The sequence below is a fragment of the Clinocottus analis genome, unplaced genomic scaffold (assembly GCF_023055335.1).
Source record: "Clinocottus analis isolate CAN_PGR_092001 unplaced genomic scaffold, fCliAna1.0.p SCAF_25, whole genome shotgun sequence".
Taxonomy (NCBI): Eukaryota; Metazoa; Chordata; class Actinopteri; order Perciformes; family Cottidae; genus Clinocottus; species Clinocottus analis.
This window is the reverse complement of record NW_027175987.1, coordinates 1,524,454-1,547,107: the sequence shown is the minus strand read 5'-3', so window position 1 is coordinate 1,547,107 and position 22,654 is coordinate 1,524,454. Positions and strand designations below refer to the sequence as shown.

The window sequence follows — 22,654 nt, the reverse complement described above, 5'->3', positions numbered from 1 at the left end:
CACTCTGAAGCCTCAACGTTCCCCCTAAAATGATCTGCATCACCGCGACTAAATAATCATATCTCCATCAGTTAGTCGATAATTGCTCCAAGACAAAGGGCTGGACAGATCACTTCTGCACGCCGTGTCTCTCTTTCTGTCACTTTTTCTTATTCTTATTCAAAACACCTGATTGCTGCTCACTGCGCCGTCACACGTGAACACAGGGGAGTAAACTGTGGTCTCCTTTTTCTATTGTGTCTTTCAGAGTGCGGCTGCCGCTCCCAGTCCAGTGATGGGCAACATGCCACCAAATGACGGCATGCCGGGAGGACCCATGCCCCCGGGCTTCTTTCAAGTAAGGAGAAGAACTTTTCTGACCGACTTCATCCCTCACCCATACCCACCTCCACCCCCGTCACGCAACAACATCACACCACAGCCCACCCCCCCCCTTCACCCCGCCGCCCCTCCCGTAGCCATCGCTAAGCCAATCCTTCTGTCTCCTCCTCCTTTTTTAGCCTCTTTAGCCGTCTTAATCCCTGTCCAGATGTGTTCCCTCCTCTGTCTCTCTGCCTCCGTCCCATATGTCCACGCTCGGGTTGTTAACTCCTGGTGCTCTGTCTGGAGCCGACTCCCCGAGAGCTCTCTGGATACGCTGCATCTGCCCAAATTTGAAGTGTCGCGTTGGTGAACGTGTTGGTGCTCGGAGAGGTTTTATTATTGTGTTTTGGGGCTTTGAGGAGAGGAGGCTATTATCTGTGGTTTGTGCTACTTGTGTCACTAATTCCTCGTGTCACCACTGTTCTCTGAAGGCTTTCTGTGAGGCTGACGAGGTCACTCTCGCTCTGTTTCTCTCTCTCTCTCTCTCTCCCTCTCTCTCTCTCTCTCTCTCTCGCTCTCTCTCTCTCTCGCTCTGTTTCTCTCTCTTTATCTCTATCTCGCTCTGTTTCTCTCTCTCTCCATCTCTCTCTCTCGCTCTGTTTCTCTCTCTTTATCTCAATCTCTCTCTCTCTCTCTCTGTTTCTCTCTCTCTCTCTCTCTGTTTCTCTCTCTCTCGCTCTGTTTCTCTCTCTTTATCTCAATCTCTCTCTCTGTTTCTCTCTCTCTCTCTCTCTCGCTCTGTTTCTCTCTTTCTTCCTCTCTCTCTCTCTCTCTCTCTCTCTTTATATATATATATATATTTATATATATATATATATATATATGTATATATATATATATATATATGTATATATATATATATGTTTTTCTCTGCCTCTCTCTCTCTCTGTCTGTTTTTTCTCTCTCTTGTTTCATCCCTCTCTCCTTTCTCTGTCACACACAGACATGCAAACATGCAAGCCTCATTTAAAACACAATAAGCTAGTAAAACTTTCAAAACAGAAAATATCTGCACCCACAATGACATTCATGGAATTGGCAAAGTTATAAATAGTTTTTACTTTTTAGTGAATTTTTTTTACCTTTGCCAATTAGCTAATATATATATATATATATATATATATATATATATATATATATATATATATATATATATATATATATATATATATATAAATAATAAAGAAGGTCTACGTACTATATAAATAATGTGAAAGCATCAAAACACTCAACCCACGGCCGTGGCCAAAGTACTTACTGAAGCTTTTACGTTTGACTGCTCGCTCCACTTGCAGATGTGATCAGCAAATTCTGCGCCTAAGCTGGCTATATCGCAACGTCCGTACATGATCATTTAAAGACTCACTATTATTTAGAAATAATAACATAAAACCATGAGCGTTTGCCTTTTTCCAGCTGATATATAGCAAGGATGCCATAATGCGTTGCGCGTTATTAATGATTAGGCATGTTTCACAAATGTGCTCCTCTTGGACGTTTAGTGAGCCTGATGTGTAAATACATACACTGTGGGACTGTGTGGCCATATGCCTGCGTGTTCTGCTGCCGGTTGATTGGCAGCATGTCGTGTGCTGTGCATCCTGTGTGTGTGAGTGAGTGTGTAGGCGCGCAGGCGAGTAGGTGTGGGTGTGTGTATGTGTGTGTGTGTGTGTGTGTGTGCAGGGGTCGTAGAGAATGTTAATGATGTATGAGCACTGAGCAGGCCAGGGAGAAAGCTATCCGATGGTGTTGCATGAGTGACATTGCTTTCCATAAATAGACCCTGTGTGCATGGCGGACAGACAGACAGACAGACAGACAGACAGACAGACAGACAGACAGACAGACGTGACGGTCAGACAGGGAGAAGAAAGGCGGTTGATGGTTTGGTTCCAACGCCGCAATATGCGCCCTCCTCTCTTCCCTTCCCTTCGCTTAGCTCAGCTAATCTGAGCGGCAGAGCAGGCAAATGTAAAGAAAACAAAAAAGCTGCAGAACGCACACACACCAAACCATCGTCAAGCGGTTCTCCGCACATCCCCGAACTTCACATCCGACTTCCCTAAATCAAGCAGACGGTGTTGCCAGAACTGCAGCATATTTCGACGCGTTGTAGCGTGTTCATTTGGTACCTTTCAACTTCAGCGAGAGCTGACACCACACACACTGCTTAGGTAGCTGACATTCACTCCCTGGTGAACTAATGGTTGCGGTCTCCGCTGAAAATGCAGGCTACTGGGTTTTCTGCAGTTCATTTATTCATTCAGATGAAGGGGAAGCAGATTCTCTCTTTTTTTTTTTTCTCTCTTTTTTTTTTTTTATCGTTCCCTCCCACGTATTGTTGAGATTTTACTCACATTCTCATCTCACTGCTCTCAGTTACACTGGAGGTAAGGTCAGTCATTTGACAGTGGGAATATTCCACCTTTGTAAGAGACTCAACAATGGTTATTATGTTTTTGATGTGGGCTTGTGAATGGATTGTATCTGCTAAAGCTGAATTTTCTCCGTGCTTTAGTCATTTCTCATCTCCGGGTCTGCTTCTTCCCGCCACCTTCTCCCTCTCCTCTCTCCTTCGTACGCCTGGCATCCTTCTCCATGACATTTCCTCACTCTCTCCATTTCCCTTGTCTTTGAAACTATTATTCTCTCTCTCGCTCTCTCTCTCTCTCTCTCTCTCTCTCTCTCTCTCTCTCTCTCTCTCTCTCTCTCTCTCTCTCTCTCTCTCTCACGCACACATACACACACTGCTTCAGTGACACATGCTTACTCACCAACTCCGTTCGGTGCGAACTGTTCACGTGCAGTGTGTGTGTGTGTGTGGTTGTGTGTTTGTGTGTTGCCTAACTTGCCTTACATTTTTCCCAGTTGCACTAGCTCTGTAATTAACATGGGTGACCCCCAACACTGTTATTGGCTACAGTCCTGGGAGAGAGGGATGAGGGGCAAAGGAGGGACAGTGGAGGAAAATGGATGCAGGAGGAGGGCGTGCTCCCCTAATCTGTCGCTCACAGGGCGAGCAGGGCATCGAGTCGTGCAGACACAAAGGAAAGGTAGATGGAGAGAGACATACTTTAGGTGGAAAGACCAAGGACGGAGGAGAAACGGTAAAGAAGTGGGAGAGAAATGCTGTGTTTGGTGTGAGCATCTCTATACATTCGGTATATAATCCTCCTCTCCTCTCAGCCAAAGTCCATCGCTGCTGCATCATGGCCCTCTGGGGAGGACAAGCAAAGGGGGAGATGAGGAGGAGGGGGGGGCTGCAAGGAGAGACAGAGTTAATGACAGAGAGGAGGAGAAATAGAGTGGAGAATAAGAGAGAGGACACTGAGACGTCAGGAAAGTCTTTCAAAAAGGTTTTTTTTATTGGCCTTCAGAGATGTGTGATCACAGAAATGACAGCTGATGACAATAGTGGACAGTTGATGGATTCATCTCCCATCTGCTGCTTCATAAACGGAAAGGGACTGTATCAGGGAGAGGTTTTACTGTACATGCACAACTATATATAAATATATATATAAGGATATTCTATTATAAAATAATGAGAAGGAGACCAAATCTGGGAGCAAGCTGCATAAATAAGAGTTAGTCTTCCATCCGAGGAAAAGCAAATTAGATTAAATGCTCTTTTAGACATTTTATTTAGTCCACCTGTCAAATAATGCGCAAAAAAAAAAATCCCTATTTGTTGACTTTATTTACTGATCCACACGACGTACGTCAAGTACTTGAAAACTTAATGCGCTCCATTAAGTCTGTAAACCAGTTGGGGTGGGGCAGCCGCTTGCTACTACTAAACTGGCAAGGCTCCTCTTGCCAAAAAAAAAAAAAAAAAAGAAGAGAGATCCAAAGTCAAGGGCAGTGTGTTTTACTGCAGGTAATTGTGGCTCTTCAGGGAGAACACCAAAAAGCACAACAAGAGGATTAGGTTTGATTACACGTTAAACAACAAGCAACCCGGCTATCAAAGACAAATCTGAGAACCTGTTCAAAGCTTAGACATGGCAGGCACATGGCGAATTAGGGAGACATCTGCTCTCAGACATTTATTTATCAAAGGTAAGATTGATCTCAGGGTTCATCCTGGACACTTGTATGACTAAGATGCAGACAAATACGAAAGGGAGAGTACGAATCATTGCTGATGAACGGTGTGCGGGTCAAAAGTTAACTCTATGTGTTTTGGTCAGGGTCTGTTTTGGTACTTCTATGGATAATGTAGACTGTTAGTGTAGACCCAGGGTGATTGAGCGCGAGGAAAATACAAAACGAAGGTTACTAGGTGGTCTTGAAAATGCACATGTTGCCCAAACTGTAAATCTAATCGGAGCGTTTGACTTCTTTTGACCACTGGACGAGACGCCATCAGATTGTTTGTAAAAAAAAAAAAGCAACCAACATATATTTTCCTAAATGGCGTCGATGATGTGGATCCATGATCCAGAAAGGGCGACGCTAAAGGCGCCGGACGAGAGCGCGCGGGCAAAACTTTTCCCTGAACTGAAGGAGAGGAACCGTCTTACCCTCGTGCTGCCTCTGCTCATCCTTGAGAGCGCGGCGGCGGCGGCGGCGGCAAAAAAAATGACACCTGACAATTCTCCTTGAATGACAACACACTTAAAAAAAATGAGCGGCGATCCTCCGGCATTGCTCCTCCGCCTGCCGTCGGGCCTGTAGCGATCGCTACGAACCGGAGTTGATAACGGTCACTGCGGTTAAGCAGCGGTTTCAATGTAGCCTTTTGTCTCCCGCAGCGCGGCCTCCATCCCCGTCGGCGGCACGTTGCCGATGCCCCCACCACCACCCCGCCCCTCCTTACCCCCGAGTGTTGGTGAAACTTTGGCTGTGCGAGAAGGTTGCTCTCGGCCAGGGGAGAGGGGTGTCACAGATGTGTATAAATCATTTGTTGCCATCCTAACATGTTTAAACGGCCGTCCTCTGGGAGAAAACACCCCTGATGGCGTGTTCCCGTCTCTGCGCTGACGTGTCGCCATAGAGGAGCCAGCAGAAGACCTACTGCTGCCACTGCCGCGCTCTCAGGAATGTTAGCGAGGAATGACAATGAGTGTGCACTCAGCGTGTGTGTGTGTCTGCGTGTGTGTGTGTGCGTGTGTGTGCGCGCGTGTGTGTGTGTGTGTGTGTGGTGCTGTTCCTCCCGGCTTTGTTTGTTGTGTTCAGTGATGCAGGCTGCTTTGTGTTCTCGCTCCCTGTTTGTGTGTGTGAGTTTCTGTGTGTGTGTGTGTGTGTGTGTGTGTGTGTGTGTGTGTGTGTGTGTGTGTCCAGTAGTTTGACGGAAGTTACACACTGCCCTCTAGTGTTGGCAATTGTAAACAAGCGAAGCAAACTCAGGCGACTGCTGCTCCTCCATGCCTTTCTCTCTCCCCCTTTCTCTCTCTCTCTCTCTCTCTCTCTTTCTCTCTCTCTCTCTCTCCCCCCCTCTCCCTGTGTTAGTGGTCCATCAGGGGCAGCGGTGTGGGTCTTCCTTAAGCTGAAATGAGTGGTGGGGAGGCGAGGGGGTTGTGTTGATGGGTTTGTGGTACTGTGCCAAGCTGTTATCTCCTTAGCCGGGTAGAAAATGATTTTATTAATTGCTTCATTTAACGCTCCCCATGTCCCCCTCCTTCTTCCCCTCTCCTACACGTATACACAAACAACACCACGCAAACACACACACGCACTGCGCACACACTCCAGCCGAGCTTACTTTTCAAACTCGCCCTGCGTACACCTCTGTGACAGTTGAAATGCGCTCTCTCTCTCTCTCTCTCGCTCCCCCCCACCCTCTCTCTCTCTCGCTCTCTCCCTCTCTCTCTCTCTCTCTCTCTCTCTTACTCCGCCCTCCCTCCCCCTCCCCTCTCTCTCTGCGGGGACCTGTAGAGAGAACAGTACGGCCATAAAGGCCATATGCTGGCCCATTCAGATGTAATAGCAGGAAGGCCCAGGGAGGCCCAGCCAGAGGAGCTATGCTCCATTATGGCACATTATAGAGAGGAACAAGAGCGGAGCGCTGTGTGTGTGTGTGTGTGTGTGTGTGTGCGCGAGTGTGTGTGTGAAGGAGATTGTGTATTACCTACAGAGCAGGAACTGTGTTCACACAGCCACGTTGTGGGGACTCGAGACAAAAAGCTGTTCCCCACAAGATGAACGATAGAATTTGAAGGTTGAGACTTGATTTTTGATGAAAGTACTTTGAGGGATTGGGTTATGGTTCCACTAAAGGTTGGGGTTAGGCTTGTAGTGCCAATGGTTACGTTTGGGGTAAGACTCCGGAAAATGAATGCAAGTAAATCCAGTGTCCCCTTAAGTGACTAAAACTAGATTGTGTGTGTGTGTGTGTGTGTGTGTGTGTGTGTGTAGAGGAGAAGCAGACTGCTGTCGCTGGATCAGTGGAGCCAGACCCCGCAGGGGTGTCTTGTTAGACATACACACACTCTCTTTCTCACACACACACACACACGCGCACAGACACACACGCGGACTGGCACATCAACAACAATAACCTCTGAGGTCAGACCGAGCTAGCGCTGCATTAGCCCCAGTGTGAACCTGCTGAGAGACAGAGCGAGCCAGTACAGCTGGTGTTAACCACCCAAAACATACACACACGGAGTGGCAGAACAACCACAGTGGCACCGGGACAAACGTCACGACTGTGCCAACACATCCAGAGTACACTGTATGTACAACTAAATACACATTTCCAGATTGTTGGATAGATTATTGACCGGCTCGCTGTCGTCGGGCAGCCGGTTAATGAGTGGCTCTATTGCAGACGCGACCGCTCCTCAGAAGAGCCGTTCTCACGACAGCGCGACGAATAGAGTCAATGCAGCGAAAGGAAAGTAAACTGCCGCGTCTCAAAATAGTAGGAAGCGCCTGTCTCGAGTGGTGTCACATGGTACACCGGTACGAGAAAGGCATCACAATACTTTGCCGTTAAAAAAACGGTACGTTACCCAATTTTATCAGTGCCGCTACTTTAGGAATGACAGTTTTTTAATAAGAGCCGCGGGCTATTTCCTGTGAGGAGCACTGCATTGGGACGGGGATCCGCCGGGAGCGGACGTTTTTAACTTTGCAGCAGTCCCCCCCCCAAAAAAAGGCTGAGATTTAGCAAGCGCTAACCTGAGGGATGGAGTCAACAAATTAAGTTGAAAAGAGGTTTAAAGTAGGCCATAAACTGCTCGCTGGCTGCACAGTCCCAGAATAAAAACACTTGGAACACTACACAACTCCTTCAACAGCTTCTGTGGTGTCTTCCTGATTTTAGCAGGTTTTCCCTCATCAACTTCTGAAAGAAATTCCCAAAGAAAATAGCGCTTGGGACGCCTCTCGCCGCCTCCCGTCCAGTTATTGAGGACCGCTGATATCTGGTTGCGAATATCACGTAAACTATCAAATAAATCACATTACCAACAAGTACAGGTGCCGTCAGAATACTGCGTACTTTTTGGCAGTTTTTTATTTGAGGTTTTTGCCGTCGTCTTGATATCGGTAATCGAGGTATTCAGGCGAGGTTCGGTATCGGAGTCACCATGTCGGTAATGTGACAACACGGAGTGCTGGGAGCTCAACACTTGTGCCTCGTTAGAAAGGCTTGTGAGTCCACGAAGAGGTGCTTCTGCTTATCAGCAGTGCTGTTTTGCACGAGTATGTACAAGCTCATCCCTCCTGCCAAAAGCGGAGCTCTTATACGGTGAGCCTGGCAGCGCCGCGGCATTGTATCTGTGCCTGTGGGAACGCACTTGTTTCAAGCTGTCAGTCAGGCATGTTTATTTTCCCACTGTAGCAGCTCCCACAGGTTCCTGGTGCTCGGCTCTGTCGGCACTCCACCATGCCAGCCGTGCCAACAGTGCACTCGCGCAGGGAGGGCGGCGCAGTGGGCAGGGTGGGAAAGCGAGGGAGCGACAGAAGGGAGGGGTGGAGGAGGGGAATGGGGGTGGAGGGAGGGGGCGCGGGGGGGGGTTGAAGGGAGTGTGTGTGTTTGTGTGGAGCTGGTGAGATGTAGGTATCTGTGCAGCTGCATCCTTTAGAAAAGAAGGCTGCAAACAGACGAAGAGGCGCACAAGTCTAGACAGTTACGTGTGACTGTGTGTGTGTGTGTGTGTGTGTGTGGTAGGAGTGGGTGTGGTGGGTGGGAGGGGGGTCCATTAATCAAAGCTGGTCAACAGAAAACCACGCCGACAAATTATTGACAGTAATTGTGAAAAACGGCTAACTGTTCAAGCCGAGAGTTTTTTCCTTTTTCTGCAAACAGAACGTAAGTCGTCACTGAAAGTGTACAGGTAGTGGCTTTATTTGAATAAAACAGAATAAAAGCAACTATTTTCTAGCTGCGGCCTCTCAAGACGAGGTATTTTAGCTTCTATTTTTCGTTTCTATCATTGTAAATGTATTATTTACTGTAATATCAATGAGGCATAATTAGCTATTTCAATGCTGTGTAAATATGTACGGGATTTTTTTTTGGCGGTCCATTTTAGAAGTGACCAATTACTTAGAAAATAATTACTGGATTAATCAAGTCGCGTATATTTATTTATAAAGCACTTATTAAAGTGGAAATGTTAAATCAATAAAGGACGCCTGATTGTGTGTACATGCATCTATTTCTGCAAATTTGCTCCAAAAAATGGAACCCAAATTATGTAAACATGTCTACCAGAGAGCGTGCGAGTGTGTGTGTGCGAGTGTGTGTGTGTGTGTGTGTGAGTGTGTGTGTTTGTATGTGTGTCTCAGGTTATATTGCACATGTGTAATCCCCTAATCCTTTAGCTTTTCGCCGTGATGTTCGACACACACCTGTTGAAGTAGCGGCCCCCTCACTACATATACTGTACCTGCACACACACATTCAAGCCAACACACACTCAGCACCTGAAAGAAGGAGATCCTGCTTTCACCTGTAGGGAAAAAAAAGGGGGGGGGGGGGAGATCTCATATTCGCACTCATCACCACTCACTTGCACCCCTCACACACACACACACACACTCACACACACCCGTAATGTTACCTGATAGCAGAATGCTTGACGAGGGCTCTGGCAGACGAGGAGATAAGGCTGGTGTGGCGGTGGGTGGTCTTCTTTCTCCCTACTGATGTTCAGGTAGTTGCAGTTCTCTGTTGGAGCAGCTGCTGCTGGAGTCAGATGAGGTTACTGAAGGAAGAGGCAACAAGGTCACTCCGACCTCTGACACCGTACTCACTTGAATGTACTGAACTGGTTTGTTGTTGTTGTGGAGAGATTAACGCGAGAAACGGCTCAGTCGCTCTCAGAATGCGAACTGAAACTGCTGTTCACAGAGCAGAGAGGCAAAGAGACGGAATTAGCATTTTCAACCTGGGACACATTTTTCCATAATGTTGTTTGATTGGGTTCAAACGCGTGGCACGTCTCCGCAGAGTGAAAGCGCGCACCGAAAATCCAGCTCGCTTTGGCCCCTGACTGTGTGTGGGTCAGCGGCGCCGCCGTCAAACTGGATCGAGTGTGGTGAGAGCAGATACCCCGGCCTCCGTTGTCTTCATATGACCTTCATTGCATCCCTTTAAACGCCCGTACGGTGTGGAAAAGAAATTAGAAAATCGCTTGACATCATAGCTAATAATCTGTTTAAAAAGAACCGGCGTAAGTGCCGCGGAATCATCGGTGACCGTTGATCAAACTTTCTGCAATTTCTTTCCCTCTTTTCATTGAATTAGAAGGAAATGACAACTGAATTCATCCACCGCCGTTGCACAGTTTGCGGATTTCTGCAAGAGACGACTGCCTGCCAAAAAACCCACGGCGCTCGATATCAGACAGTCGGCTGCAGCAGACGGTGGCGTTCGCCAGCAGTCGGCTAGCGGCAGAGTTTATACAGGCGGCAGAAACCTGCAGGTCCGTGCTGGCCACGAGCAAACTGGCACTGGAATCATTAGACGCCGTTTCTAATAAAACTAGAATGGCACTCAGAGACAGCGGACCGCGGTGCGTTCAGGTGCTCCTCGGATCCTCACATCTCCCAAAGTGGTTCTTCTGCGCTCCATGTGTTCATGAGCTTCAGGTGGTGATGTGGAAGCCACAAAGAAGATGTGCTGTATTGCATTTCGTTCACAACACAATTAAGTTCATTCACATGAATTTAACCCAGTTGGGAATTGATTTTTTTGGGATTATTCCGACACCACGTGAACGCAACACAAAGGCCCTCTCGTCTCGTCTCGCTGTGTTAATTAAAGTGAATCACAACGTGTTTACCGGCACTGAATTGTGAATAATGGTACGGAGGAGTGGACCGTACCAACATCATCACGGCAAAAATTATAAAAAGAATAAGACATTTTTTGGAAAATACCAAGAAATGTCCTTTGTGACTAAATGTTGATTAAAGTCCACCTCTGGGTTTGATCTGACCTCATCCTGGCAACTAGCAATTCCTGTACATGAAAATCAATCCCCTCCAAATGTCAGTGATTCCTTGTCGATGTGGCAGAGCAGATATGATAGTTGTGACTGTTATTGTGCATACTTACATTGGACCCACTGTCACCACTTTCATCACTTAATTAAAGCTGCACCAGGTGGTCTTGACCACTAGGGGGAGGAGACAAACCGAAACAAGTCTCCCCATTGTACTGAATGTTATATTGAGCAGCATTATTGTCCCACTGGAGTTGGGTCTCTAGTTATTAGATGAATATCAGTCAAATATGTACTGACGTTCAGCTGTAGTTTGGTTCAACAACTCCTGAGAAAGTATCTACACGTATGTTTTCTCCACCACAAGTGCTTTCATATGTTTGGCTTGGTGAAGTCTGAATTCAACGGCGTGGATCAGACGACCAAACCGGGGAGGAAAAGCAGTTCATCGTTGACGCTCAGTGGGATTTAAAGCACAATTTTCACCCATAACAACAACAACAACCAATTCTTCACATTTCATGTCATTTGATTCAATCATACATTTCTAAAATGTTGACCACATGAGAATGGGGATCATAATTATTGTATGCTCTTTTTTGTATGCTTGTGCCTAGCATAATCAGCTGTGGGAAAATGTTGCGACATAATATGCAAACTCAATTGTAACTTTTTTTTTCTCTCATGGTCAATTCACTCCAATTACTTCTACTACTTTTTAAAGAAGAAATGTTCGCTTTGAAAACTGGTGAAGTGAACATTGCTATTGACTTAGCGAGCGTACATCTTCTTGTTTTCTGATGCCGTGAGCATTTCATAACCTCCAATCTGGCCGAAGAAAACCTCGATTTTAAGACATTCATCTGCCAAGTGAAACTGGAGGAAAGTAAGAAAACACGTTCACTTGTAGTTTGTGTGAAGCGACCCTTTAAATGCGACACCACGTTGTCCTTTCTGTGAACAACTCCAGCCCTGAAGAGGGACTCGGGGCGAGGTTGTTCCACATAATCCTTTTTTTTTTTTCCCCAAAGCAGGTTTGAATATCACCAAAGTCATTTCCATGTATTGACGCCTTGTTGCATTTTTTTTTTCTTCTTCCCCCAGGGTCCTCCAGGATCTCAGCCCTCCCCTCACTCGCAGCCCCCCCCACACAACCCCAGTAATCCCATGATGGGACCTCACGGACAGGTAAGGCGTGAACATCAATGCTCGTCCCGTGCCGCATTGTGGCGTGGCGCTGCGCTGGCCAAAGCCCCCATCGCGCGCTCTCGTTAACGCACAGCAACGGCATAAAGGCCGGCGCGCGGGGTCGCTTGTTGTGCTGGCAGACGGGACGGGCGGCGTCCACGGTGGTGGGTTCGGATGAATAATTTAGCTGCGTTGGCCCCGCTGTAAGGAGCGGAGGTGCATCTGGAGGGCCTTCTCCCTCCCTCAGCCCGGCACTCACCATCCCGTAGTCCATCAATAGAGCATTAATATTGCAGCGGCGGCCTGACGCGGCTCTTCGTGCACGAGCCCACCACAACATGGTCGACCGGCGGAGCGGAGGGGAGGGGAAAAGGTAGACGGGAAAGGGTTAAGAGGAGGAAGGAGGGAAGAGGGTTAAAAGAGAAAACAGTAGTAAGTCAGTCCTCGCCTGAAGGGCTAAGTGGGATTATGTAATTCGTCCTCTGCTCGCCCCCCGAACGCACACGCGCATGCGACGGCACACAAAACACGCACGGGCACATAATTACCAGTGAGAGCCGGCCTCCTGTTGTATCTGTGTTGTCTGTGCTTATCTCTGCGTGAGAACGATAATATGAACATTATTCTGCTCATGCTCCGTGACCAAAACACACAACTCTCACCCAATCGGCATTCAAATCAGCGTGTTCCCCCTCGATACCAAAATAGTTGGATTAATTCTTCTCATCTGACGCTGACATATGGCTCACTGGATGTGGGTATTTGTAGTTGCAGCAGCGTCCTCTCGTAGGTAATTCTGAAAACCATCTGTCTGGGGTGCGTTACATTATTCACTAGTTGTGCGCTGGGCTGGCATGTGTGTGTCTCTGTGTGTGTGTGTGTGTGTGTGTGTGTCTCGGCCAGCCTGCTCTTGTCCCCTCTCTGCTGAGGCGTCTATGTGGAATGGTGGATTCACTTTGTGTTATGAATCACACAATCCCGGCCGCATCATTCTCGCTCCGGTGTTTGGTGATACGGACGCGGCGAGAAAATGCCCCGCTGCACAAAACGGACAAAGCATTAGGATGTAGAACACCTCCACCTCTCCTTGTACGACTTCACCCGCCCCTCACATCCAACGATGTCATGTTCTTTTTTCTGCTCCACCTCCTCCTCGCCCGTACGCCGTTCCTCCGCTCCAAGTTTCCGTCCGACGCGTTGTCTCCCTCGCTCTTATCTGTCCTCCTTTACCTTTATCCTAATGGATTTTACCACCTGAGGTCTTACTTTCCAAAACTTAAGGACACGCCCCTCTTCCTTTGGCGAATGTCACACAGCTGCTCCAGAGCGTTGGTCTTCAACACAATAGCTCCCCCTGCTGACGTGTAAAGGCAACACCTCCAAGATGTGAAGGCTGACTGGGTCTTTTGTGCATCGGTTCACTGCCTCCTCGTGTGAGCGTTATTTAGGTCCGTCTGTCATCAGAGGTTAACTTTGGACCTAACTTTGTGGAGAAAGAAGAACAGATTTGCACGGATATACGTAGAGAGTTTGTGTTTAATTAGGCTGATTGTGAAGATGTTGGTATAATAATATTGAGGGTTTTAGTCGTCTGTCGAGATCTGCGGTTGAAAAAACTGTTTTATTTCTGACCCCTTATTTAACTAGATCAAATCTATTGAGATAAAAACCTCTAGAGGGATGGAAGTCTTGCCAAGAAGGCGGCAAAGTTCAACCTGGAGTGCTCGTCATTTCATTCATCCAATAAAACTAATTACCAGGCGTCCACAGAAGAGGTTAAATAGACCCAGATACAGTATGACACATACGGGCACAGTTTGTTTGTTTGTGCTTAAAACTCCTGATAACGTTAGTTTAAAACTGGCCAGAGAGATCAAGGACTCGTGGTGGAGTCGAGTCTGCAGATGATTCCAAGTTCCATTTCAAAATAGTTTTCCCAGACCTAAGATTATTGGTAATATTTACAAACTCATCACCTTATGTTCATGAGGAAACTGCCTATAATGGAAATAGGAAATAGGACGGCATCTTTAAAAAGCCAACCACTCGTAGAACTAAGATTTATGGATGTGCAGTTGTATCAGCTTGAATTTAAAGTTAAATCTGACGTTCGCTGAGCGGATAACGCCAACGGCCCGCTGAGGCATGTACTCTGTGGCGTTTTGTGTGTTTTGTAATTCATGCATTGTTTCATCCGCACCAGCGTCGTTAGAAGTCTGTTTAATTGCTTTGGCTGCATTCATTTGATCTTGTTAGAGGTTGTGGAAATCAGCGGCTTGATTAATTCTCCATGATGAACCCAACATTACCGTTTCTGTTATTGAATCCATTGATTTTTTCCCCCGCCGTCTTTGTATTGTAAATTAGACGCTCGATTTCCTGCTAATCAATGAAATGTGTTCTTCCACTCCACCTGAGAGCGCTTGCAATTGCACTTGAGCAAAACAAGGTCGCGGACAAACTTGTCTGTGCTCTTCTAAAGCCCGTCTGTCAGGAATTCTAACAAGCATTCCTCTCCTGATCACCCTGAAACAAAGTAATTGTGATGTCCTTCTCGCGTCCTTCCTGCAGCCCTTCATGTCTCCGCGGTACCCAGGCGGCCCAAGGCCCGCCCTCCGTATGCCAAATCAGCCTCCTGGGAGCATCCCCGGGTCACAGCCTCTCTTACCAAACAGCCTGGACCCCACCAGACCTCAAGGTATTGACGACCGCGTGGCGGTCTTTTTCAGAGCGGCCGCGCTCTGCAGAGTAATCTCATATTGGCTTCTGAATGAGAAGCTCATTTATGGAATTGTTATTGATCCGAACAGCGCTGCCACTCTAACAAGCTGCACTCTGTGTTTCCCCACAGGACATCCAAACATGGGCGGTCCAATGAGGATGAATCCACCGCGAGGCATGGGCGGCATGGGCCCACAGGTACAGGACCCCGAGACGTCACTCCATCAAGCGTGCAGAATAAAACATGAAAAGGATTGCGTGAATGAAGTCATGACAGTGGGTGGTGTCCTTCAGGACCACCAGCCCACTGCACACCCACTCCGCAGCTGCCACACACACACACACACACACAGTTTTGGTCGCTTTTTTTTGAACAACCCCAATGTTTGGTTGCCCTTCATTAAAGGCTACCATAAAAACGGCCATGATGTCAAGCCAGCAGCCTATAAACAGCGTGCAGATAATCCGTTCTTCTTTGCTGAAGAGCTGTTTTTAGTTCTGCCAGCCTCGTAACTTTGCCTTTTTAAATGTCAGAAGCGCTCAGATGATTAGCTTTGGCCCTAACCGGAGCTCACCTGCTGCCAACGCCAGTCCGACCTGTTAAATCCTGCTTGCCCGCTCGCACCGAGGGAGCCTCGCCCTGAGCGAGCAGGGCCCCGACACATTTTGACCCACAAAAACAAACAATGGTGCCAACTTTGGTTCACCTTCCATCGCTTTGATTTTCAATGTAATTCCGTGTAAAACAGAAGATGCTTAAACAACAGCGTCCTTTTGAATTACCGTCACCAAACAGCTGCTGCGTTCTGCAACCCAGCCATCTCCCGCTCCGACGTCACCTCACACAACACAAAGACTCTCTCTCTCTCTCTCTCTCCCTCTCTCCCCCCCCCCCCCCCCCCGCCCCGTGCCCCTCGGCCCCTCTCTGTGCCACCCTGGCTCGGTGACTTTGGCAGTGAACGCACCGGCAGCTGGTGTGGCATCTGCTCGACAAGTGTAATCGTCTGCTGAACAAAACTCTTCCTCTGAGTGGAGCTGCTCTCTGGCCTTCCCCCTTACTCACGTTCTCTCTCCCTCTCCCTCTCCCTCTCTCTCTATGTCCCATTCACACACACACACACACACACACACAATTACACGAGTGCGGTGCGAGCCAAACTCGCCTGCTGGGCGGCCATGAAAACATACACGCCGGCACACGGCGAGGGGAGGCGACGTACAGACGTACAGACGTGCAGAAACACCCTCGCCCTCACGCGCAGCCGTCCTCTTTCGCGCGTCGCATCATTAAAGGCGAGTGACGGGGGAGACACGGCGGCCGCCGACCTTCATGGGGATTGGAACCTTCTGACGGAGCAGGTGCGAGACGCCGCGCTGACTGTGTGCTCTTCTCTTTGTGCAGAACTACGGCGGAGGAATGAGGCCTCCACCCAACTCCATGGGGCCAGGGATGCCGGGCATGAACATGTCAGTAGAGTGGGAAAGAAGTTTTGAAATGTTTGGATGAATTCTGCCTCCGAGTGACGGTTTTGTTTACGTTTTGGTTTTGATGTGTTTTTTTCGACACGTCAGTTGCTGTGTGGGATGTGAGGATATGGGCAAATCCATCACTACGTTAAATATATATAAAATAAAGATATATATATATATAATTTCAAAAAAATGGGCATGCACAATTCTAGTGAGTGTGAAACTTGCTGCAGTGTTTAGCGTTCGTGTTTCGGCCCTTTTGGACTCATTTGTTCCCAGATCTCAGCGTAAGATAATTATCATCACCAACATGTGGTGGAAATCGTACTTCCCCCGTAATAAAAACGCCCGTAAGTTGAATTGACTGTCACACCTTCAGAAAGGAGTCGAGGTGGATGACGTGCACAGATCTTTTACTGAACTGAAAGTGGAGTAGAACTACGCCGCCTTAAATAAAAGTCATGCATTAAAAAGCATCAATATCTAATTTCTCTCAAGATAAAGTTTCAGCAACGGAAACTATTATCTTTTTTCTTTGCTGTGAAAACGTTTCATTCCAACTGTGCTGTTTTTTTTTAAAATTCTATTATTTGACCATATTTATTTAATCATCGATTTATTCTCAAAGGAAGCTAAATTATAGTTTCTCACACGAATGTGAACGGTTTCTCCATTTCTTTCATAGCAGACATACTAAATCCCAACAGCCGGCATACGCGTGTATTTATTCATTTCAAGTCGCGTAAGCAAGCGTTCCATTAACTCCATTTCATTTTGGTTTAAATCTGTATTTAATAAACTGAGAGTGATTTGTTAATTGTGCAACGGAGCTCTGCTTAATTTAAAGTCCGGATTCACTGATTGTAAACCAAGTTCTGCGAAACTATGATGAGAATAATCGGAGATTAACTTCATCCTTGTTGGTGCGACCCATCTTTACAGAGCCGTGTACCCGTAATATGTGCTGCATCGATCATCCCACGTAGCATGACGCGTGCACGTTAGCAAAAATCCTCCATTAAACATGTGTGTGTGTGTGTGTGTCTGTCTGCGTCTCCAGGGGTCCCGGTGGAAGAGGGCCGTGGCCGAACCCCAACTCCAACTCAGTGAGTCACGCTCTCTTACATCGTTCGTCTCCTCCATCGCCGCGTGTGTTTACAAGAACTGTGTCTCGTGTTTCGTTTCACCTCGGGTCTTTTCTCTCCACAGATAGCTTATTCATCTTCATCTCCGGGCAACTACGTGGTAAGTGTCCCGTCACGAATGGGCCATAAATTACCTGTCCCGCGCTGATATCGAGCAGGCGCGCCGCCATCGAGGTGCGCTCGGCGCTCATTTCTCTTTTGCTCTCGCTTCTTTTTCGCCCCTCAGGGCCCTCCAGGGGGAGGCGGCCCACCAGGAACTCCCATCATGCCAAGCCCCGGAGGTGAGTGATACACTTCAGTCTCGCTCCTGGCTTCGACTTTCATCCGGCGTTCGCTGAACACGCGGCGGCCCTCCGTCTGTCGAAGAAACATCAAGCGCTTCCCCTCTGCGAGATCCCCATCCGACGGGCGCCGTGATGGCACTCTAAATACTTTAAGAGTTTTTATCAGTGTCAAATATTGTCAAGCAGGGTCAAATATGGCACTGGGCCTAATTTGGACACATGTGACGCGACGCGTGATAAATGATGGGCTTCTGGTAGCGCTCCTCGTCATCGGCGCTCTCTCGTTCGGGCGCATTCGGGGGGGGGGGGAATATTCCCGTGTCGCCAGATGTGTTCTGTCATCGTGAGGACAGCTGTGCAGGAGGGCAGCGGAGGCGCGTCAGCCCGCAATCAAACGAGCCATCCGTCTGCGCTCCGACCCGTCAATCTCGCGTCTCCGCGGAGGCTCTCGCCGAGAACAAAACATCCGCGGGGCCGATATCCCGCGGATGTTCCGTTTCTGCCGGCCTGCGGAGAGCTTCTTTTTGTGTCCACTATTTATTATTTATATACTTGCCTCTATTGTGATACGTTGCCGGGGCAACCTTTTTGCACAAAATGCTCCTGCTCACACGTACACCGGGAGGAGAAACATATTTCCACCGCGGCCGCCAAGACTGTACGTGCACACGCACGCACACACACACACACACACACACACACAGACAGACGCAAACCTCACACAAAAAAAATGCACACCTCCCACTCAGCAGGCCCCCCCCCCCCTCTCCTCCTTCCTCCTCCAGTCACGACAGCACAAGCTAGATTCAGGGACACTAACAGGCGAGATCTCTCCACCACTTTGCACACACACACACACACACACACGCACACAACATCCATCTTTTCCATATTATTTTGTATTTCCCCCTGCTTTTCTCTGCCTTCCACTCACAACTTTCAGCCTGCAATGTCAGATCAAGGTCACCTCATCCTTCTGAATCAATTCAGGACTCATAAGGAGCGACACAACATGTGTCGGTCGATGCCACGTGTCCACATATAAGAACTTCTAATCTCCTGCATGCAGGAATAAGAGCGAATGGGTTCCTTTTTATTGTACATGGGAGGGCGCAGTGTGTCGATTGATTGACAGATAGATTCACTGACATCATGTACTGGCACTTGAAGTAACATACTGGTGGGCCTCGTCCTGCACAGCAGGAATAAGAACATGTGTCTGGGCTCCAGCTGACTGAATTGTACAAATGGCAGAATTAAAGCGAGACATTGTCGAATGCAGTGAAAGCCAGTGCCACTCCAGCCGTTTCTGTGCCGCCGAGCTCATTATTTTCCATTTATTACCCCATTCCATACCTCCAAACCCCCCTTATTTTTGGAAAATTCTTGGATATGAAAACCGACGGCGGTAACTTGTGTGTGAGTCTCTGGGGAGCAAACTGCTTGACTGTGTTCTGATCATTATTATTATTCATAGATTCGACAAACTCAAGTGAAAACATCTACACGATGATGAACCCTATCGGCCCCGGTGGAAATAGACCTAATGTAAGTATTGGCATCTTGTTTGATTTGTGATTTACAGTTATAAGCCTAGTGTGCAGGGTGCGGTTGCAGATTGCGAAAACGCAACAATTCTTCGTTTCCGGTTGATTCTTTACTAATGAAAACATAGTTATGAATATGACATCCCATTTTCTGTTCCAAGACATAACGGCGTAACCCTCCATGTTAGACTTAGCTTAAGCCATGGCGTTCTGACGGTACATTCATCTCTAAAATATGCATTATATAAGTATCATATCAACCTCGTTTGAAGAAAACAAGGTTTTATTCGCAATGTCATGGAGATGAACTACACTACCCACAATCCTAAAGCGTAACAGCAATGTCCCTGATTGGCGGAGCTCTCTGTTACCATGGAAATGCTTACAGCACCCGCGGGCGGCTCGCGAGGGTCCGTGCTCGTGCACGCCGCCCATACGGTCGGCTGCCGGCGCTTCAGACCGGGCCAGCATGGCGGCTCCTTTGGAAACTTTCTCCTGGATTCCAAAAACAGTTCACTGAAATGTGTTTGAGGCGAGACGCGCGCCAGGCAGTCACTGGATCACTCCCTCATTTTATATGGAAAAACATTTAGGATGCGTAATAGTTCATCGGATGAGTAGTTCCTCCTCTCTTTAAGTCATCGTAAACACAGTCTTGTGCCTTCGCTTCTCAGTTTTACAATTTTCTTTTCTTTTTCCGCTGCGAATCAAAAGTTTCAGGGTCACGGTTTCCATCTGGTAGTCGGTTGAACAGTTCAATGCGTCGAACTTCGAACGCAAGTATTTTCTGAAATGTCAATGGAGTAAATGAATGGGGATTTCACTTCAGGAACCAGCACGGTTGAAGAAGTGGGCGTTCACTTTTGAGCTCTGTAGATCCCCGTAATTGCGACTTACTGGCCCTTTAATAAATTCCACCCAAGATGTATTTGTCTAATCTACTCCCCCGCCATGCTCCCCAAGCAGGGAAAGAGCACGATAACTGACATTTGTACATTTGTTTCTTTAGTTCCCAATGGGACCGGGTCCTGACGGGCCCATGGGTGGGATGGGTGCCATGGAGCAGCATCATATGAACGGATCACTAGGTGAGTGGCCAAACACAATGCTCAGTGCATGCAGCGTGCACAAGTAAGCTCCTGAGTCTCTCCAGTGAAACCTGTTACTCTCCGTGGACAAAGGCCTTCAGAAGTGAGAGTCTGCCCTCTTGTGGCTGGTAGAGGAAGTGTCCCCGGCCCCTCCCCCTGGTATTGATCTCAGCTAAAAACAGATTAGTGGGGCAGTGAGAAGGCCAATTGATCCTGCAGACGGGTGAGACGAGATCAGTGAAGCCAGTGAGTTGGTGCTCATCTGTGTCGGAAACAAATAGCTTAATTAAAGGCCCTTCGCTGTGAGAGGGCAGGTTGTTTCTTCCTGCACTGGACATCCTGAACTTGTGTTGAATTAGCAGCAGGAGCGCTGAGGGTCACTCGACAGTCACCTCATCCTGATTACGCTTTTCTCCTTTTTTTTCCATTTTTCTGATCACAGGCTCTGGTGACATGGATGGGTTGCCAAAGGTAAGACTGACTGACTCTCTATCTATCGATCTATCGATCTATCGATCTATCTGTCTATCGATCTATCTGTGTGTCTATAGTTGTGCTGTGTTCTTACTGTTTCTTTTCCTCTGTGTTGCAGAATTCTCCCAACAACATGGCAGGCATGAACAATCCTCCCGGCACTCCGCGGGACGACGGCGAGATGGCAGGCAACTTTTTAAACCCATTCCAAAGTGAAAGTGTGAGTACAAGCGGAGACAACATACCTCTTAATAAGCTGGGAACAAACTGCAAGACTTCATATCATCCTGTTCAATCCAAAGTCATATCATCGTGTATTTAAATCACTCGTTTTAGATTACAGTCATATACCTGCACAAATCTCCGCCGGTGACCTGATCAAACAGCAGGATCACTTTTTGATTGGGACAGTCGCCGTAACTGAATATATTTGATACAATTGTGATTGCTCCATCTGGCCTGAGACTCAATCAAGGGTTATGAAATGTAAATGCTGTGTGCTTAATTGTCCAAGGTGACCTGGGGCTGGTTTCACTAAAAATAGACTTTGATTAGATCAAAGTAATAGTCACACCACTGAGAGGCGTCTAAATGCAGCTGATGCACCAAACTGTCTGATTATTAATATTAGGGCCACGCATTAAATATTAGAGGAGGAAGATTTTTTTAATTTTGCATTTCAACCCGAAATGTTGAATTCTTTAGAAAGATGAAATGTTTAGAAAGGATAAATGTCAAACTCCCGAGAATAAATATACCAAATAAACTACCAGAGTGCATATACTGACATTTTAATTGTTTTCTTGACATTTCTGATTTAAAAAAAAAAACATAGAGAATATCAGGCATAAGGGAAACATTTTTTTCCCTTATGCCTAATATTCTCTGGTATGTTCTTGACTGTCTTGGTGGACTTTACACTAAAATAACCCAACACAGTGCAGACGTGTGTCAGAGTTGAGATGCGGTGTCTTCTCGTGGCTCCACCAGCACATCAGGCGTCCTCACTGCGATATATTTCCACTGAGATCTGTAAAAACGTTCCCTTCTCATTACTCGCCCCACAACAATGCTAACAAACCACACAATGGGAATCTGTCTTCTTCTCTTCTTTTTTTTTGTCTTTTTCCCCGCCGCTGGTCAGCAGGGATTGTTACCATGGAGACATGAGTTTTATTTCTGAGTTAGCCTCAGGGTAGGTCAGTTGGTGAAACTGTCAAACAAAACTTGCATTAGAAAAAGAAAAAGATTAAGACTTCCCTAACACTCTAAAACATCGCTGTGAAACCGGCCCTCACCCCCCACGGGGTCTATTTTGACCTTGAAACCAGTCCTCGTGGCTAACTGGAGCCGAGAATCGGTCCTTTTATTGTTGTGCTCAATTTTCCCAGCTTCACCCGACGCGCACAAAAACACAGCATGCACCAACACCAGCATGGGAAAGAACCACAGCGTATGCTTTCTCTGCTGCATGGAGAGATCGTCATATCGTGATAATGACACTGACATTTTGCTCCGGTATCTTCACTGTGTTCTGAAATTCCCTAACATCTTCTCCTTGGGCTGGACTCTGCTTTGCTTGCTGCTGGTACGCTGACTTAGAGAGGGTTAACGGTTATGTGCAACGCTGCAAGAGGCTGGGGAACTGGACATGGCATTTAGTTTAGTTAGTTGTATTGCTTTCATCTTGAACTGGGTAGCATATTAAGTTTAATATAGATTTGGCTTATCTTTTCCCCCCTCCCTCTCTTTTTTTCTCTCTTTGCAGTATTCACCCAACATGACGATGAGTGTGTGATTTTTTTATTTTATTTTATCTTTTATTTTATTTTATTTCTTTTTCATCTCCCCCTTATCCCAATCTCCCTCTCCCATCCACCCCGGTGCGTCTTGCATTACCCTCCTCTCCCCCCTTCTTCCTGCCTCCTCTCTCCTCCTCCTCCTCCTCCTCCTCCTCCTCCTCCTCCTCAT

At 47.4% G+C, this 22,654-nt stretch overlaps 1 protein-coding gene across 2 annotated transcripts in view; it reads left to right on the top strand.

Annotated features, from left to right (window-relative positions):
• ssbp4 (single stranded DNA binding protein 4) overlaps positions 1-22,654 on the top strand; it is an 88,526-nt gene that overhangs the window by 62,821 nt on the left and 3,051 nt on the right. Inside the window, exons 5-17 of one of the 2 annotated variants that reach the window (XM_068591196.1) lie at positions 248-337; positions 11,871-11,954; positions 14,526-14,652; positions 14,806-14,873; positions 16,078-16,142; positions 17,206-17,251; positions 17,355-17,390; positions 17,517-17,571; positions 19,052-19,122; positions 20,131-20,209; positions 20,652-20,680; positions 20,802-20,903; positions 22,452-22,634. In XM_068591196.1, the coding sequence (XP_068447297.1) occupies positions 248-337; positions 11,871-11,954; positions 14,526-14,652; positions 14,806-14,873; positions 16,078-16,142; positions 17,206-17,251; positions 17,355-17,390; positions 17,517-17,571; positions 19,052-19,122; positions 20,131-20,209; positions 20,652-20,680; positions 20,802-20,903; positions 22,452-22,481 (882 nt within the window). In that variant the 3' untranslated portion in view covers positions 22,482-22,634. Of the gene's footprint in view, positions 1-247; positions 338-11,870; positions 11,955-14,525; positions 14,653-14,805; positions 14,874-16,077; positions 16,143-17,205; positions 17,252-17,354; positions 17,391-17,516; positions 17,572-19,051; positions 19,123-20,130; positions 20,210-20,651; positions 20,681-20,801; positions 20,904-22,451; positions 22,635-22,654 lie in introns of those variants that run through there. The other variant, XM_068591198.1, reaches the window with a different exon arrangement.